Here is a 17,944-nt window from a genome sequence, read left to right on the forward strand (position 1 = left end):
GGGTTGTGGGGGGGGACAACACCTGAAGGCTGACGTCCTGAGGAACAGAAGCCTCTCCACTCCTTGCCCCACGGCCTGACGGCCTGCAGTGAGTGGCTCTCTGGGGCAAACACTGGTGGAACCCCCTGCACCTTCCTTTACTGTCATCCCGCTGGACCCTTGACTGCTCAAGGGGCGGGGAAGCAAGGGAATCGGTATTTGTGACAGCCTCATGCCAGACGCTAATTTACAGGTGTTCACACCACTTCATCCTTGATCCTGTGAGGAAATGGTGACTTTATTTTACATGTAAGAGAAAGAAGGCTCATTAAAGTTCAGTGACTCACTGGCCTAAGCTGACGAGAAATGGCACCAGTGGCATTAAACTCCAGCTCGTCGGCCAGGTCACAACCAGGGCTCGGTGGCTTCAATCTGGTGAGCACCAAACGCAGAACATCCTGCCAGGAACCAGGGCCCGTGTCCTTTAAGGCCTTTGTATTCCTGGGAGGAAGCAGCTACTTTCAATAGAAGTAGAAACAAATCCTAGGGCTTCCCTGATGACTTAGTGGTAAAGAATCCGCCTGCCAGTGCAGGAGATGCCGGCTTGATCCCTGGTCTGGGGAGATCCCACGTGTTGCAGGACAACCTGAGCCCACATGCAGCTAACTGCTGAAGCCCGAGAGCCACATTAGAGGCCTGTGCACTGCAATAAGAGTAGCCCCCGCTTGCTGCAATTTGAGAAAAGCCAGTGCAGCCAAGAAGACCCAGCACGGCCAAAATAAAATAAACCCCTGATGTGATCACTCACCGAGAGCCAGACATTGTGGAATGCGAAGTCAAGTGGGCCTTAGGAAACATCACTATGAACAAAGCTAATGGAGGTGATGAAATTCCAGTTGAGCTATTTTAAATCCTAAAAGATGATGCTGTGAAAGTGCTGCACTCAGTATGTCAGCAAATTTGGAAAACTCAGCAGTGGCCACAGGACTGGAAAAGGTCAGTTTTCATTCCAATCCCAAAGAAAGGCAATGCCAAAGAATGCTCAAACTACCACACAGTTGCACTCATCTCACATCTAGTAAAGTAATGCTCAAAATTCTCCAAGCCAGGCTTCAATGGTATATGAACGGTGAACTTCCAGATGTTCAAGCTGGTTTTAGAAAAGGCAGAGGAACCAGAGATCAAATTGCCAACATCCGCTGGATCACTGAAAAAGTGACAGTTCCAGAAAAACATCTATTTCTGCTATTATAGACTATGCCAAAGCCTTTGTGTGGATCATAACATACTGGAAAATTCTTAAAGAGATGGGAATACCAGACCACCTGACCTGCCTCCTGAGAAATCTGTATGCAGGTCAAGAAGCAACAGTTAGAACTGAATATGGAATAACAGACTGGTTCCAAATTGGGGAAGGAGTGCGTCAAGGCTGTATATTGTCACCCTGCTTATTTAACTTGTATGCAGAGTACATCATGAGGAACACTGGGCTGGATGAAGCACATGCTGGAATCAAGATTGCCGGGAGAAATATCAATAACCTCAGATATGCAGATGACACCACCCTTATGGCAGAAAGCGAAGAACTAAAGAGCCTTTTGATGAAAGTGAAAGAGGAGAGTGAAAAAGTTGGCTTAAAACTCAACATTCAAAAAACTAAGATCATGGCATCTAGTCCCATCACTTCATGGCAAATAGATGGGGAAACGAAACAGTCACAGACTTTATCTTAGGGGGCTCTAAAATCACTGCAGATGGTGACTACATCCATGAAATTAAAAGACGCTTGCTCCTTGGAAGAAAAGTTATTACCAACCTAGACAGCATATTAAAAAGCAGAGACATTACTTTGCCGACAAAGGTCCATCTAGTCAAAGCTTTGGTTTTTCCAGCAGTCATGTATGGATGTGATAGTTGGACTTGGACTATAGAGAAAGCTGAGTGCCAAAGAACTGATGCTTTTGAAGTGTGGTGTTGGAAAAGACTCTTGAGAGTCCCTTGGATAGCAAGAAGATCCAACCAGTCCATCCTAAAGGAAATCAATCCTGAATATTCATTGGAAGGACTGATGCTGAAACCTAAACTCCAATTCTTTGACCACCTAATGCGAAGAACTGACTCATTTGAAAAGACTCTGATGCTGGGAAAGATTAAGGGCGGGAAGAGAAGGGGACGACAGAGGATAAGATGATTGGATGACATCACTGACTTAATGAACGTGAGTTTGAGTGAACTCCGGGAGTTGGTGATGGACAGGGAGGCCTGGTGTGCTGTGGTTCATGGGGTGGCAAAGAGTCGGACACAACTGAGCAACTAAACTGAATTATGATCCCAATTACTTAAAGGAACTCAACTCTATGCTTTATCAAACGTAATGTCAAGGGCGTGCTGGAGTCTGACCATGGTGCCACAACACACCTGTGCCCTTGCTCTTCCAACCCCAGCAACGAGTGAAGCCCCCAAGATCGGGTGGGAAGAGGCTGAGTCGACAGCAGCCAGCAGTGACCGCCACTGGGATTCTTCTCCTGGACACACATGGTCCCGGGAGGCTGAAGCTTAATCAGGCCACTGTCCCAGGGGACAAAACGGCGCGCGGTCATTTCCTCACAAGCTCCCTCTGAGCTTAGCCCAGAGCTGGAGAGGGTGGACATCACTCTCAGAAGCCACCAGAAGTAGATCTGGTCCCTGCCCAGATCCACAACCTCATGAAACTGAGACCAAGGCAAGTCAGACCTCTACCGCCATAAGGGCCTAAAAACCTGACCCACCCACCGAGGCCTCACCGCCCCCACCCCTCAGCCAACCTGGTTCACTCTCTGCTGTCGTTCCCTTCATGGGGTCCCCCGGGCGCCAGGCCTGGGGGCCGGTGTCCGTTTGGCCTTCCTGGCAGTCCGGCCCAGGCAGGTTTCAAAGACAGCAGCTGCGGCCTTCACCCTCTGGCCACGGGCACTGGGAGGGGTGGCACAGGTGGCCCCCACACGCAGGTTCAGCCCAGCCAGCCACCTGAGAAGAAAAGTGGGGGGTGGGGAAGCCCCCATGCCGAGCTTTCCTGAGGACAGCGAGGAGGTCCTCAGGGATTTGGGGACGGTGGGGCCTAGTGGGTGACAGTGGACGCACCAGTTAAGTGATCCTGAGCAAGTCAAACCTCAATCCCCTTCCTGTAAAAGGAGGCTGGTAATAGTGGCAGAGGACTGGTGAGCCAATCTAGACAAGCTATTGCATTTAACATCATTTTACAGTCACCACCAGGAGGCAGATGCAGTCACCATCATCCCCTTTACAGACGACGAAACAGCACAGAGAGGCCACGTGGCTCAAAAGGAGACAATCACAGAGGCAGGTTCCAGCCCTGGTCACTGGCTCCAGGGCCCTTGCTGCTTTCTTGGGCAAGGATGTACAGTGCTCACACACAGTGACTAGGTCCACTCGGCCGGGCAGATTTCACCCCCACTTTATGGATGAGGGAACAGAGGCTCAGGGAAACCCACCCCAAGCCCTGTGGGGTAGCTCCCCAGAGAGGGTAGCTGGCCCTGGCAGGATCCTCCCCCACCAAAGGTGCTCAGATGGCACCGACTTGGTGTCCCCAGAGAGACAGTGGGGGTTTGAGAGCAGTTGGCCAGGTCCCCAGGTAGGGGGGTTCAGGTGGGGGTGCTAACCTGTGAAGCGGAAGCAGCTGGCAGTCACAGTGGAAGGGGTTGCCGCTGAGGTCAATGAGATCCAGCTCACCGAGACCAGGCAGGGCGGGCAGTGTCTGCAGCTGGTTCTTCTGCAGGTGTAGGCTCCGGAGCCGGGGCCCCAGGCCCAAGAAGGCCCCGGGAGAAATCTGCAGGAAGGCGCCAGGCCCTGGTGTGAGCTCCTGCCGGCCCGTCCCAGCCCCAGGCCTGGGGAGTGGTGAGCCCAAGGCAGGGGGCAGGAAAGGCAGTGCTGGTGGAAGACTCAGGCTGATCCAAGGCCAAAGCACTTGCCCTCTGCAAGTCACCCAGACCCCCCAGTTCACGGTTCTCTCTGCTAGACCCTATCCCCCATATAAGATAATATGTATTATTTATAAATATTTAATTATAAATAGTTATAAATATTTATAATTATTATAATTATATATACATACCCCCGGTATAATTATAATAACAAAAGCCCTGCCCACAACGTGTGTAACAGCAGGTAATCCCACAGACCCTGGGGAGCTCCCACCTCCAGGCCTCAGCAGCGTCCTCCCTGCCTCCCTGTGGCACAGCATTCAGCCTTATCTGTGGCCCACACCTGAGCTCTTGGGGGCAGGCACAGAGCCCGGCTCATCTCAGGGCCCCCACGCCCAGCCTGGGGCCCAGCGAGGCAGGGCAGTGGTGTGGGCTGAGAGAACACAAGCTGCCTCCCCTCGCCCCTTCTCCCCTGCGCCCACCTGCTCCAGGCCACTGCTGTTCAGGAAGAGGTGCTGCAGTGAACGGCCCACGGGCCGGAAGGCGCCATCTCGTAGGGCCCGGAGCGGGTTCCCCGAGAGCTGCAGCTCCAGGAGAGCCGGCAGCCCCTCCAGGGCCTCAGTGGGAACCTCGCCCAGCTGGTTCCTGTCCAGGTGCAGTTTCTCCAGCTCCCGAGCAGGGCCCAGTGCCCCAGGGGACACTCGGGAGAGGCGGTTCCCACTCAGGTAGAGCCAGCGCAAGGCCCGCCCGCCTGCCAGGTCACCGGGCGCCAGGTGGTCCAGGGCGTTGTCCTGCAGGTGCAGGGAGAAGAGGCTGGGCAGGGCGAGCAGGGAAGCCCCTGGCACCCGCACGAAGCGGTTCCGCTCCAGGTACAGGTAGCCCAGGCGGGGGGCCCCCTCCAGAGCGGCAGCGCTGAAGCCGGAGAGCCGGTTGTCCGACAGGTAGAGGTAGACGAGGCTGTCCAGCCCCGCCAGGGCGCCCGCCTCCAGCTCCGTGAGGCCGCAGTGCTGCAGATGCAAAGACAAGAGACGGCCCAGGCCCGGGAAGGCCGCTCGGGGCACCACGGGGAAGCGGTTCCGCCTGAGGTCCAGGAGCTGGGTGTCGTTGGGGAAGCCGCGGGGCACGGCCTGCAGGCCCCGGCCCTCACAGCTGCTGTGCCGCGACTCCGGGACGCACACGCACGTGCGCGGGCAGGGCCCGGCCGCCCCGGCCTCCTCCCCGGGGGCGCCGGCAGGGGCGCGGGGCCGCGCGGCCGCCAGCTCCTCGGCCTCCTCCGCCGCCGCCGCCCCGGGCCCGGGGCAGCGCAGGTCCGAGGGCCGCAGGGCGTCCAAGACCTCCCCGCGCAGGCGCCGCGGCCCCCAGCACGCGCCGTCCGAGCGCACGCGCGCCCGCGCCAGCCACTCCAGCAGCGGCCGGGCCCGGCAGCCGCACCACAGCGGATTCCCTTGCAGCCGCAGCCGGCGCAGCTGCCCCGGGCCCTGCAGCGGCGGCAGGGCGTCCAGCTGGTTTCCGCGGAGATCCAGGGTGTGCAGGCGGGGGCAGCGGGCGAAGGCCCGGGCATCCAGGGCCTGCAGGGCCCCGTGGTCCAGCCTCAGCTCCCGCAGGCCGGGGAGCGCCAGCCCATCCTCCTCGCCCGCGTAGGTGAAGGGGTTGTGGCCCAGCTCTAGGCGGGCCAGGCCGTGGGCCTGGGACAAGGCCGCCCCGGGCAGGGCCTGCAGCTCGTTGTGGTGCAGGCTGAGCCGGCGCAGGGCGGGCAGGCCGGCCAGGGCCTCGGGGGCCAGCACGCTGAGCGCGTTGTGCGACAGCTGCAGCCAGCGGGCGCGCACCAGCCCCTGGAAGGCCATGGCGGGCAGGTAGACCAGGGCGTTGTGGGCCAGGTTCAGCGTGGTCACCGCGCCCAGGGCCCCGAACGTCCCTGGCCGCAGCTCCTCCAGCAGGTTCCCCGCCAGCTCCAGCCGCTGCAGCGAGCCCAGCCCGTCCAGCGCCTCCTGGGGCAGCGCGCTCAGGCGGTTGGAGGCCAGGTTGAGGAGGAGCAAGCGGCCTAGGCCTCGGAAGGCGCCCTCTGCCACCAGCTCCACCTGGCAGTGCCGCAGGTCCAGGTGTGTCAAGTAAGGCAGGTCCCGGAAGGCGGCCGGGGGGATCTCCTTCAGCATGTTGCCCTGGAGGTCCAGACGCTGGGTCAGCTGAGCAGGGAGAGGGAGAGGAAGCTGAGGGGCACCCAGACCACAGCCTGTGCCCCTTGCTAATGCTGGCACCTGCTCTTCCCTCACCTGGAACAGTCTCCTCCCCCTCATTCTCTTCATCCTGCTCCGACACCTCCTCCAGGAAGCCTTCCTCCACAGCCACCCGGGTATCCCTCACTCTAGCACTTTCCACACTGAATTGTCACTGCCCCCTCTACTTTCACTCTCCAGCTCTTGACTCCGCAGGGCAGAGACCATACCTTATCCCAGTAGGTCCCCAGTTCGCTGCCCCAGGGCCTGTAATTAACTCAGTATCTATTATAGGTCACGTAACATGTTCTAATCACTTAGGATTTTAAATAGATCATCTCCCTGTTGTTGGCTGTTATCATTCCCATTTTACAGATGTGAAAACTGAGGCTCAGGGAGGAAAAGTGACTTGCTGGGGCCTCCCCCAGCCAGGTAGTGGCAGATCCTCCAGTGCCAGCCCACGCTTCTCCCTCTGTCCTCCCCCACCCCACCTTGCCCTGCTGACCTCAGGGATGGCGGTCGGCACCTCGGTGAGGTTCTGGTGCCGACAGGCGACATGCCTCCTGGGATTGTCACAGACACAGGCCTGTGGGCAGCGCTGGGCCACCGCGCACCAGTTTGGCCCCAGCAGCAGCAGCAGTGGAAGCAGCAGCACCAGGGAGACGCTCTGGAGTCTGGCAGAGAGAAGGGCCAATTGTTCACCGAACAAGAGACCCCCACTGTCCGCTTCCCTGAGCCCTGCTTCTTGTCCCAGAGCCCCTCGGACCTCTTCCTCCTTTGGCACTGGGGAAGCTGTCATTACCTTGAGCCTCCAACCCTTCCACAGATGTGGGATTCCCTGTTTTACACCACAGGAAATGGGATCAGAGGGACGACCTGGCGAGTCTCTGTGACTCTCTGCCCAGTGCCTGGGCGAGGCCTTGCCCAGTCAGTTCAGAGGAGTGGACAGGCAGTGCAGAGGCTCCTGCGTCCTGTCCTCCTGGGGTGAGGTTGGCGATGGAGAGTCAGCCATTCCTCAGATCGATGTGGCATCAGCACCCAGGTGCCAGGGAGCACGACACCCACCTTGAGAAGATGGCCCAGCAGCCGGAGGGGCGGACCCAGGCCTGGCCCGAGTGAGGCTAGACTTTGGGGGACTAGGTGTCATGGGGTCCGAGAGCCTCGAGGAGCCTTAGTGTCTGGCCAGCACCACTCTGACAGGCAGGCTAGTGGGAGCTCTGACTTCTCTCCTGTTTATTCCTCTGCTGTCCTCTCTCCACCTTAGTGCCACCCAGCTAGCCTGGCCTGGGAGAAACTGAGGGTGTGGCCTTGGGGCTGTACTTTGGGCCAGGTCTGCCCACTTACCCATCTGTCCACCCACCAACTGTCCATTGCCCAGCAAGACCCCTTCACCTCCCAGCTGCTGCCTGCCTCTCCACAGGGCCCACCATGCCACGGTGGCACTCCTTGCTCCCCCAGCCCTCCACTCACCACCAACACCCAGAGGGAACTTTCCGAAATACAGGTGGGCCCTGACACCCGAGCTGAAAACCCTCCAGCATCTCCTCACTGCCTTTTCTGGGAGGTCCTGAGTCCTGATTCCCGGACAGGTATCCACCCGCTCGGAGCCTTCAGCATCCCCCTTGGCTTCCCTACCATTAAGTACGCAGAGCAGCTCCCTCCTGTCTGCCTGCCATGCAAACCTCACCAGCTCTTCCCCGTGTCTGTCCTTAGCTGTCTCTGAGCAGCCCTTCCTGACCCCTGGGCTGGCTTCTACCCTGAGCCGCCCCCATTTCTGCTCACTGGCTTGTCACCATCTATTTTGCAGTCTCCTTGGAGTCCCAGGGTCCAGCCTGGCCTTGGGACTGGTGGCATCCTCTAGAGTCTGTAGTGAGGTTGGAGCTCAGGGCGGGCTGGAGTGGGGTGGAGGGTGTGTGGGGACAGATCCCTGCAGGGTCAAGCGTCCAGGCCTTGGAGGGCTGCCAAGTTCTCACCTGGGCTCCTGGAGGACTAGCCCAGGGAAGCTCCCAGGAACAGCTGCACCCGCCATCTTCCTCAAAACCCTCTTTTGAGACCCTTGGAGAATCTCTGTCCGGGAAGATCCCAGAGCCCCTGTTTCCCCAGCCCTGAGAGGCCCAGAGAGGGACAGGGGCTTGTCTGAAGCCATGCAGCTTCTCTGACCGCCTCCCAGCAACCCTGGGGCCCCAAGACTCACCCTGCCATGCCGATCGTACGGCCAGTCGGGCCTGGAGGCGCAGCACAGGGAAAGGCTGGCGACGGTCCCCCGCCTGGACGCCGGGGGAGCCCCCCCTCCCGGCCCACAGACCTGGCAGCAGGGGCAGAGCTGAATGGGAGGCTTTGTGAGGTGAGGGAGAGAAGGGCATGGCGGGAGCAGCAGCTGGAGTTACAGGGCCTCCTGCTCTGAATCCTGGTCCAGGCCTGAGATCCAAGTCCCTGGACCAGCCCAGCAAGGGGGGGGCCTCGAGGGCCGGCCAGCCCGTAGGTCCCAGACCTAGACTTCCTCCTGCTGTGGGTCCTTGGGCAGGGCTTTGCCTCACCAAGCCTCAGTTTCCTGCTCTGTCAACACACAGTATCAGTAACTAGTTTACAGGGCTGCTGGGGGGTTAAGGTAGGCACCTGGCATGTAGCAGGGGCTCAAGAACAGTTAACTCTGCCTTGTTTGTGCTTACATTTACATACATTGTTCAACACTTTACACAAAACATTCTGCAAATTTGTTTTTTTCCCACTCAACATCAGGGAACTAAGCTGATAGTACTGGGTAGTATTTCATTGTATAAATGTATCGATTTATCCATTAGATGTTATGGTTGCCGCCAGTTTTCATTAGTGTTGCACAGACTACCTAAATACTTATCTTCCTGGGAACATGTACACTTAAAAAAAAAAGTTTATCTAGACCATAGCAATTATGTATCCTATGATTTTCCACATCCTATATTTTAGATCCCTGTTTCTGGTGGAAATGCAGCTTTCATTCTGTGTTTTAACTTTTTTAAAAGCAAGAAACAGTGTCACAACCGCACACAGACTTCCACATGTGCTTTATTTCACACAGCAAGTTCCATCCAGAGTATTCCACGGTGTGTATTATGTCTGGGCTTTTTTTTTTTCCAATCAGTATTATGTTTGTGAGATTAGTCTGTGATGCATATTTTTAAACTTTGTTCATTTTCATTTTTATCCAGCATTCCCTTCTATAAATATTCCACAGGCAGCATGGGACAGCGGCAGGAGCGTGATCCGCCCCGGATCTCTCCTTTCTACCCAAAGGCAACCGTTTTCACATAGTAGTATAGTTTTTAAATATATCAAACAGTGCCCTATTATTTTGCAAACATGTTTCTTTCACTCAGCCATGTTTTTGAAGGTTTCTTCAGTAGATACATGTAGCTTCTGCATCTGGTTTATTCATTTTGAGTGCTATATATATCGCACCGCATGTCTGTATGCCATAGTTTAACTGTTGTACTGATGGATATTTGGTTCTTTATTTACATTGGCTGTGCTGGGGTCTTAGTTGTGGCATGTGAGATCTTTGCTGTGGCATGCAGAATCTGTAGTTGTGGCCGCTGGGAATAAAGTTCTCTGACCAGGAATCGAACCTAGGCCTCCTGCATTGAGAGCTTGGAGGCTTAGCCACTGCACCACTAGGAAGTCTCATTTGTTTATTTAATTTTCTGGTATTCCTCACCAAGCTGCTTGTCTCCTTGTGCTTCTTTCAAGTAGATCCTTCAATTTGGAACTTGGGCTCACAGGCTATGTGTGTTTTCAGCTTTCTCAGTATCTGCCGAATTACTCAAAGTGGCTTTTATTAGCTCGACATCCCTCCAGCAATGTGTAAAACGTGCCAGATTCTATTTGCCAGCCTGGTCTATAATGCTATTACCTATAGTTTCACTTCACATTTCCTTCCAATCAGATGCATATTCTCAGCACGAATCCTCGTTATTTGTCTGTGTTGCAGTCTTTTTCTACTCTCTCACCTTGTCTGTTAACTTGTACGGTAGTTTTTTGGTCACGTGTTTTTCACTTTATTTTTTAAAATTTATTTGGCTCTGTCTTAGTTGCAGCACATGGGCTCTGGGGTGCAGCCTCAGTAGTCGCAGCCTGTGGAGTCAGTTGCTCTGTGGCATGTGCTTAGTTCCCTGACCAAGGATCGAACCCATGTCCCCTGCATTGGCAGGCAGATTCTTATCCACTGTACCACCAGGGAAGTCCCCTCACTTTTTATTTCAATGAAGACAAATTTCCTTACGGTTTGTGCTTTTTGTGTGTCAAAAATGCTAATTTTTCCCTTAAAAAAGGCTATGGCTGTCAGGCAGATGGAGTTGGACCACTTTGAAGATTGGTGCACGAAGGCAGCCTGTGCCTCCTCCTCGTCCTGACCCCCACCCTCCTCGGGCCAACTCCTGTCCTGAAAGCTGGGTTTGTCACACACGTGTATGCCGGCTTTGGAACCCAGGGTGCTGGGCTGAGATTTCCTTTGCTCGAGGCCACTGTTGATTCATCTGTGGGGGTCACGGTGTGCTTCAAGCCCATACCACACTTTCACTGTTGTGTGATGTGGCCTTTGCTCCTGGTCCACTTTCCTGACGTGCGTGTGAGCCATTTCTGGGTTCCTGCTGTCAGAACAGTGCTGCTATGGGCACCCTTGACCACACTGCCTGGGGCTTCAAGGATGAAATCGATGGTTTGCGAGCCACTGCCCCACAGCTGAGCTCCATTTACTAGGAACAGCCTGGGGCTGAGCAGGTCGTTTGCATCTGGTGGGGGGGTCACAGGCTGCCCCAGCAGAGGCATCCATGATCTCTCAGACCCCAAGTCAGGGTGCTCAGGGACCTGGAGTTTGTGTAATCCTGGGATTGGCTGTAGTCCTCAAACGTTGGCATTCAAGTCTGGGGAGGAGATTCCAAAGTCTGCTCTCAGTAGGCAGAGGAGAAGCCCCCGGCCCCTCCCTGCACCTGGAGCTGCTCTGAAGGACGAGGCGGGGTGGGCATCCTTCACAGTGTGTGGGCATCCTTTGCAGTGTGTGGGCGAGGAGCCAGGCACTTGCCAGCCACTAAGAGGTGAATTAGATGAGATCTGTACTTCTGTCTGAGCTGTAGCTCGACCCGTATCAGGTTGGGAGGAAGAAGGGCCAGGTCCGGGTGGCCTGGAGGGAGGAACACCCAGGCCAGAGAACCCTGACGGCATTCTAGGGCTCTGAGCTGCAGTTTCTCCATCTCTCACGCATCACCTGTGAGAGGTCCTGCTTGGACGTCAAGACTCAGCTCTTGAACCTGTAACTCGAGACGTCTTCTTTGACCTCACTGCCCACCATCTCCACACTGGGTCTCCTGCACCAGAGGCTGTGTGTGCTGCCCAGGAACTCAAAACGGCCAGACCCCCGCCTGCCACCTGGGATGGGGCGGGGGAAGGGCAAGGCCTGGGCATCGCTCTGCCACCCAGCCAAGAAGGATGTTGCCTGAGTGGTCTGTGGCCACTCCCTGAGCAACCTCAGAGGAAGCTCTTCCCTGCAGGGCCTGCTCCAGGGTGGTGAGAGGGTTAGGCTGTTGTTACACCACCGTGGCAACGAGAGGAAGACCCTGGGGTGGTGCCTGCTACTCTGGGCTGCTTCCCATGCAGGCCCAGGGGCTCCTGCCTCAGCTGCCAGCAGGGCCTGTGGCCAAATCTGGACTGTGTTCCACTCAGCCGGTCCGTAAACAGAATAATTAAAGGGCCAGTGGAGCCCAGATCAGGTAAGGTTAGGTAAGGTGGGACGTCAGGCTAGGCAGGTGAACCAGGGCCCAACTCACCTACCCGGAACAGAGCCCTTCCACCCTCCCCGGACTCCAGGAGTGGCTGCCCCTCCTGGGTACCACCCACCCAGCTGTGCGACGGGGGCAGGCAGGCCCACCACAGAGGGAGGGGACTAGACTACCAGGCTGCCCCTTGGTGATAATACAGACTGGCCTGGGAGCTCTTGGGCAAGGCAGACCGTCCCTTACAGACCTAGATGTTGGGGGGAAGGGCATGCGTCACCGTGGCCCCGTGAGGCAGGACCCCAGGAACCAAGGCCTGAGAACAGCCCACTTTAGGGGAAACGTTTCTCAGCGTTCACTGCTGCCACACTTTATTTGTGAAGCCCCGGGCACAGCCCAGACACACACAGAGCACACGGGGAAAGCACAGAGTGTCACAGGACCCCTCCAGCCCAGCCCAGCCCCCACCTCGCTCCAGCCCCCACCTCACTCCAGCCCCAGGCCCCAGGCCCAAGTAGGCCCTGTCCCTGCCCGCACAGCTGGCGAACAGGTGTGGGCCGGCCCAGACCCCCCACCTCCCCGCCAGGCCCGAGATCCCATGGGGTGCGGAACCAGCGCTGTCCAGGCAAGTCCAGCTCCCAGACCCTCGCATCTGACCCCCGGCTTCCCTTCCTGTCCACACGGGTGCGGTCTTGCCCTCTGCCACCCCCACCCCATGGCCCCAACCAGAGCGGTCCCGGCCCCTCAGGCTGAGGGGGTCGCACAGAGTGGGGTGGATGGTAGAGGGAGGGGTGGCCAGAGGAGCCAGGCCTGGTGACAGGAAGCAGAGCAGCCCCGAGCGAGCAGCCCCAGGCAGGACAGGACACACCCGGCCAGCAGCGCCCCAGGCCTGGTGTGGCCACACCGGGGGTAAGGAAGGCGGGTGGGCGGGGATAGCCGCCGGGGCCTGGCGCCTGCGCAGAGAGCAGAGCGTCCTCAGACGGCAGCAGCTTTAATGGCACAGCAGCCTGCAGCCCTGGCACCTGGGGGCCGTCAGCTCCGCTCCAGCGGGACTAGGGCCAGTCCGGCAAGGAGACATGAAAAACTCAAACCCCGACCAGAAACACACGCCTGCACGTACGCCACACTGACACACACACTTGGGAGACATGACACGCAAGACAAAGCCCGTCCCTGCCGCCGGCCAGAGTCCTTCAGCTGAGTCCCTTCCCAAGTCATGGTCCAGGCGAGGGACGGGCAGAGGCCAGCTTGACGTCTAGACCTTGTACAGAGTCTGCAGTAGATTGTGGCGGGCAAAGGAGCAGGATTCCAGGGCGCCGTTGGGCCTGCGGGGAGAGAAGGGTCAGCGGGCAGGCCCCTCTGGACCCAGGAAGCTCTGACTGCACAGCGCCAGCTTCCCAGCTGTGATGCTACCCAGAACACACACCACACTCAGGTTTTCTAATTTTCATGACAACTTTGCAAGGGGGACATCAGCTCCTGCCTTTGCAGGTGGGGGTGGGGGAAGCACCCGAGGGCACACGGCCCAGAGCTGGCACCAGGCTGGGAACCCGGCCTCCGCTGTACCAGACAGGCTCTCCTGGGCTTCTCCAGCGGGCACAGGGCCAGGGAGCCTTCCACAGCCACTGCCCCCCGTGAGCAACTGGACCGTGGGAGTCCCAGCTGGACCCCTGAGAGCTACAGGTAATCAGGGAGATTGTTAGTTCCACTGCTGAGAAAGAAACTGGCAAGGTGCTCAGGGGGACAGGGAACCTGGGGAGCAGCCAGGACCGAAAGCCACGGACGCCTTGCCTGGTGCAGGCTGGGCCTGGACCCCAGACCCCTGGGCTGGAGCTGAGGGAAGGGAGCACACGTGACCCCCCCAGTCACCTGTCAGCCCCGAGCCCCCCTCTTCTGATGTGGAAAACGTTGAGGCCTGCACTGGAGGGTGGGCAACAAGCCGGGAGGAGGCAGTCTGTCACTGACCAGCTGGGCGAGAGTGTCTTCTAGGGGTTCAGGGTCCATGCCCAGCCCAAGGGCCTGACAGGGACGACAGAACAGAGGCAACAGTCCCAACCAAGGGCTGGAAGCACACGGGCAGCCGGGGGTGGCAGGTGGGGGCTGGGGACACGGTATGGGGACACTCTGGACAGCCCGTGGCAACGGCTCCTGCTGCGGGAACAGGTGCAGGGAGCGCGTACCTCGGGCTGGCTGGGGGAGGCCGGGCTGTGGTCCGCACAAGACCACGCCCAGGGCTTGGGCTTTGGCAGAGGAGCAGCTGCAGCTCAAAGGGAGGTCTGGGGTGGGGCAGGGGGTGGAGTAGCGGTGTGTAGTGGCAGGGGCAGGCAGACACAGCGAGGGCGTCAGGCCGGACCAAGGAGGCACCTGAGACGCCAAGCGGCAGAGGCCAAGGCACCAACTGGGTCCTGGGGGCCGGTGGGTGGTCCTCACCCCCTCACCCTATGCAGGCCACCCCCACATACTTCCTCACAAGCTCTAAGCACCCTGACTGATGCCCGGGGGCCCACCGATGTCACGTGTCCCCCAGGGTGGGGACCCCTCCTTTCTCCTTGGCCCCCTCCCACATTCCCCCAAGGCCCTGGCTTCACCGAAAGTGTGGTGGTCAGTGCCTCGGAGACAACCTCACCCACCCCTCAGTTTGGCAGAAGGGGAGAATGAGGCCTGGGGAAGGCAGGGGCTCGGTTGGGGGGCCACACGGGGCCTCAGTGAGGGCAGGGACGGGCTCCCACCCCACCCAACCCAGGCCCTAAGGTTGGGAGGCTCATTGTTCCTCAACTGTGGCCAGCACTCTATCAGGCCCAGGACCCTCCAGGTCAAGGCCCAGGGCTCCACTTGTCTGGGCCCGAGGCATCCCCAGGAGAGGGGTCTGTGGCTGTGGAGGGCCGGGTGAGCAGGCCCCCCAGCCTAGGCTGCTGAGGAAATGGACACAGAACTGTTCCCGGGATGCTGCCAGGCACAGAGCCCGGATCGGCAGCAAGACGTGGGCAGACCCCCTCTGACCCCGTGTTCACTGCCTTGTCTGCAAGACAGGGCCACTGCCGTGTCCCCATTCTCCAGGAAGGATACTGTGCCCGAGCCCTGTGTCTTCAGCTGGCACAGGCCTAGTGAGATTCAAACACAGATGCCGAGAGCCTGGGAGACCCGCGTGACCAGGCCGGGGACACGGACACTGGCCACGTGAGCCGGCGGGGCACACTCACTTGGTCATGAACGCAAGCAGCAGGGGGGCGAGGGCCTTGGGGAAGTAGTCCTGCTGCACCACGTGGTTCAGCGCCATCAGGGGGCCGTACAGGTTGGCAATGGCCTTGATCTTGTCTTCACTCTGCGAGACAGACGCACAGCAGAAGACTGGGTGAGTGTCAAGGTCACCCGGGGGACGCCAGGTCTCCCCCGACCCAGCCCCTGCTGAGAGAGCCCCACAGCTGAGATCAAGCTGAATCCCACATCCCATCATGAAGGCCGAGCCTGCTTAAGCAGAAACCCAGGCCTGGGGACAGTGGGTGAGTGGCCCCAGCAGGACTCGAGGTGCCGGATGTTGGAGTGCAACCCCCGCCTGGGCCATGCTCCTTCTGGCGCACCTTGAGCAGCCCCATGTGGATGAGCAGCCGGGTGAGGAAGGTGTTGGAGTTGAAGGCGGATGAGCTGAAGGCCTTCTTCATCAAAGCGTCTGCAAGGCAGAAGCAGTCGAAAGGACTAAGGTCATGTGGCCCCCGGGCACACAGGCTGGCCCTGCCTCCTGCCTCCTCAGGAGGTGGACATGGCCACGGCAGCCAGACGGAGGGAACAAGCAGCACCAGGGGAAAGGCTCAACCCCCCTCCCGCCCCCACAGGGACACCTGGGCCTGGCCCAGCCTCAGGTGGAATGGGCGTGGGCAGAGATGAGGTGAGGCAGGTCATCCTGGGGCGGTTTCAGCTGGTCTCTGGAGGTGGGGGTTGGGGAATGGATGGGGGAGCAGGAGGAGGTATGGCCAAGGCCCTGCAGGGACTCCACGAGCCCTTGCTCCTGTGCAAGGCTGTTCTGGCAAACAGAAGTCAGGCAACTTGTCCCCATAAATGCCCCAGGAGGGGCAGGGCTGGGCTCTCGCAAGCAGACACAGAGACCCCCGCCTGGCCCTTCCCGCCCCTCCCAGCTTCCCCTCCACCAGCCCACCAAGTGTCCCTCACTTCTCCAACCGCTTCCAGCCTGTCCTCCCCTCCCTGGCTGGCCCAATCTGCTGGCTCAAACACTGGCAAGGTGGAAGGTGAGAGGTGCTGTGAGGAGAGGAACTGAGAGAATGGGGTGGCGAGAGGGTCCCAACAGGACCGGAGACCCTAGGAAGCCTGGAGACCTGCGGGTGGAGGGGACGGTGTGTGCAGCGGCTCGGAGGCAGGGACAGGGTTGAGCTCTCATCAACCCTCCTGGGAGAGGTCTGACCTTCCTGCAGAGGGCGCCACCTGGCCTGAGTTCTCACCGTATAGAACTGTATGGCTTTGGGAAGGACCTCAGGCTCCCCATCTGCAAAAAACAGAGAGGCGAGCACCTGGCCCAAGCTACGGCAAGAACCCGACGAAGAACAGATGAGGGGGCAGCGCTCTGAGCCGAGCCCAGGGCAGTGAAGAGGCCGGAGCTGTCCGCGCCGCCCCCCTCAGCACGCACCTACTGCGTCTTGCACAGCCGTCCGCACCGAGGCTTCGTCTTTGAACACGGAGGACACCTTCAGAAAAGCGGACACCACCTTCTCTGGGTCAGACGTGTCAGTCTGAGGACACAGGAGAAGATGGCTAGTCACCAGGGGCCTTGGCAGATGTGGGCACCTGCCGGTGGCTAGAGAACACCTTGGCAGGACACGGGCCTTTGCTGGGCAGGGACACACTGTCCCCCCAGAGCCCGGCCGCCACAGGTGTGCCACACCCACAGAGTGTACACGTTAAACACCACTGTCTCCCGGGATCCCCTCCTGCAGCCTGACCTGATGAAATAATCCAGAACGCAAACGACGTTCACACGAAAGGAAATGTGCCTCAGCTTAACCGACAACAGAGGAAAAGCGGAAATACCGTGAGTCCACAGAAACTGGGGATGGTTTAAGTGCTATATCTGCCCACTGACATAAGGGGCATGAGGAGAGTTGTACTGACACAGAAAACAATGAAAGGTACGCAGTGAAAAGTCTGCATCATATGACCTCATTTACCACGGAGGAGAAACAGACTACAGAAGTTAAAAAAAAAAATCACACAGATTACAAAAAAACATAAAAGGGAAACAGAAAGCCAAAATATCAAGCCAGCTCTGCAAGTGGCCCCTTTTATTTCTTATAGACACACCTCAGAGATACTGTGGGCTTGGTTCCAGACCTCAGTAATAAAGCAAATACCACAGTAATGCCAGTCACGTGAACTTCGGGTCGCCCTGTGTGTTACTCTATGAAGTGTGCAATAGCATCATGTCTAAAGAAACATGTACATTAACTCAAAAACACGTTACTAGAGCGTGCTGTCATCTGAGCCTTCAGAAAGTCATGCTCTTTTGTTGGTGGAAGGTATGAAACACTGTGAGAAATACCAAACTGTGACAGACGCCGAGCGAGCAGATGCGGCTGGAACCACAGCATCAACAGACGTGCTCACCACAGCTGCCACAAACCTTCCATTTGTGTAAAAAAAACCCTGCAGCCTCAGCTTTCTCATCTGTCAAATGACAGGAGAAGGGTCTACATTCCGAGGTGCCAAGGAGGTTAAATAAAATCACGTCCAAGTACTCAGAGCAGTGGGAGAAGACAGGCACTGCACACTGTTGAGCTCAGGGTGCCTGATAATCATCCCAGGAAGAAAGAGTCAACGGCCCAACAATGAACAAGTGAGCAAGAACAAGGGGGCGCCTGGGACCTTCACGGGGCCTGGGGCAGGAGAGCTGTTCTAGAAGCAGCTGGTCCTGCAGAACGTGCAGAGAGACGCCTAACCGTGTGCTCCCATGACAGTCCGGCGGAAACTCCCAAACCCCGGTTATCACTGAGATGCCCCAGGCCCGCCCTTTCTTGCGGCCCAAGTTGTGTCCAGTGTGCGCAGACCTGTGCCAGATATGACAAGGCTTGGCAGCCCCACCCCCACC

The 17,944-nt window shown here is 58.0% G+C and overlaps 2 protein-coding genes across 3 annotated transcripts in view; both read right to left on the bottom strand.

Annotated features, from left to right (window-relative positions):
• Positions 1 to 347: 347 nt before the first annotated feature.
• CHADL (chondroadherin like) lies at positions 348 to 6,063 on the bottom strand. Its single transcript, XM_055395323.2, has 4 exons — positions 4,379 to 6,063; positions 3,636 to 3,802; positions 2,784 to 2,982; positions 348 to 480 (listed from the first exon to the last, which is right to left on the bottom strand). Exons 1-3 carry the CDS (start codon positions 6,047 to 6,049, stop codon positions 2,811 to 2,813), a joined length of 2,010 nt encoding a protein of 669 aa, XP_055251298.2. The 5' UTR covers positions 6,050 to 6,063; the 3' UTR covers positions 348 to 480; positions 2,784 to 2,810.
• A 3,067-nt stretch (positions 6,064 to 9,130) lies between these two features.
• The window catches only part of RANGAP1 (Ran GTPase activating protein 1), a 30,276-nt gene continuing 21,462 nt past the window's right edge, over positions 9,131 to 17,944 (bottom strand). Inside the window, exons 13-16 of one of the 2 annotated variants that reach the window (XM_088837521.1) lie at positions 16,490 to 16,592; positions 15,432 to 15,520; positions 15,054 to 15,175; positions 9,131 to 13,178 (exon numbers count right to left, since the gene is read on the bottom strand). In XM_088837521.1, the coding sequence (XP_088693647.1) occupies positions 13,109 to 13,178; positions 15,054 to 15,175; positions 15,432 to 15,520; positions 16,490 to 16,592 (384 nt within the window). In that variant the 3' untranslated portion in view covers positions 9,131 to 13,108. The remainder of the gene's footprint in view (positions 13,179 to 15,053; positions 15,176 to 15,431; positions 15,521 to 16,489; positions 16,593 to 17,944) is intronic. The other variant, XM_055395143.2, reaches the window with a different exon arrangement.

This window comes from Moschus berezovskii, chromosome 6 (assembly GCF_049115385.1).
Source record: "Moschus berezovskii isolate FMDL1 chromosome 6, NW_MosBer_1.0, whole genome shotgun sequence".
Lineage (NCBI taxonomy): Eukaryota > Metazoa > Chordata > Mammalia > Artiodactyla > Moschidae > Moschus > Moschus berezovskii.

Coding starts and splice junctions, on each gene's coding strand:
- CHADL (XM_055395323.2), bottom strand. CDS start 6,049: ATGCTGAAGGAGATCCCCCCGGCCGCCTTCCGGGACCTGCCTTACTTG. Junction 3,803..4,378: donor ACAGCAGTGGCCTGGAGCAG/GTGGGCGCAGGG, acceptor GCCTTCCTGCAG/ATTTCTCCCGGGGCCTTCTT. Junction 2,983..3,635: donor CAGCTGCTTCCGCTTCACAG/GTTAGCACCCCC, acceptor TTTTCTTCTCAG/GTGGCTGGCTGGGCTGAACC.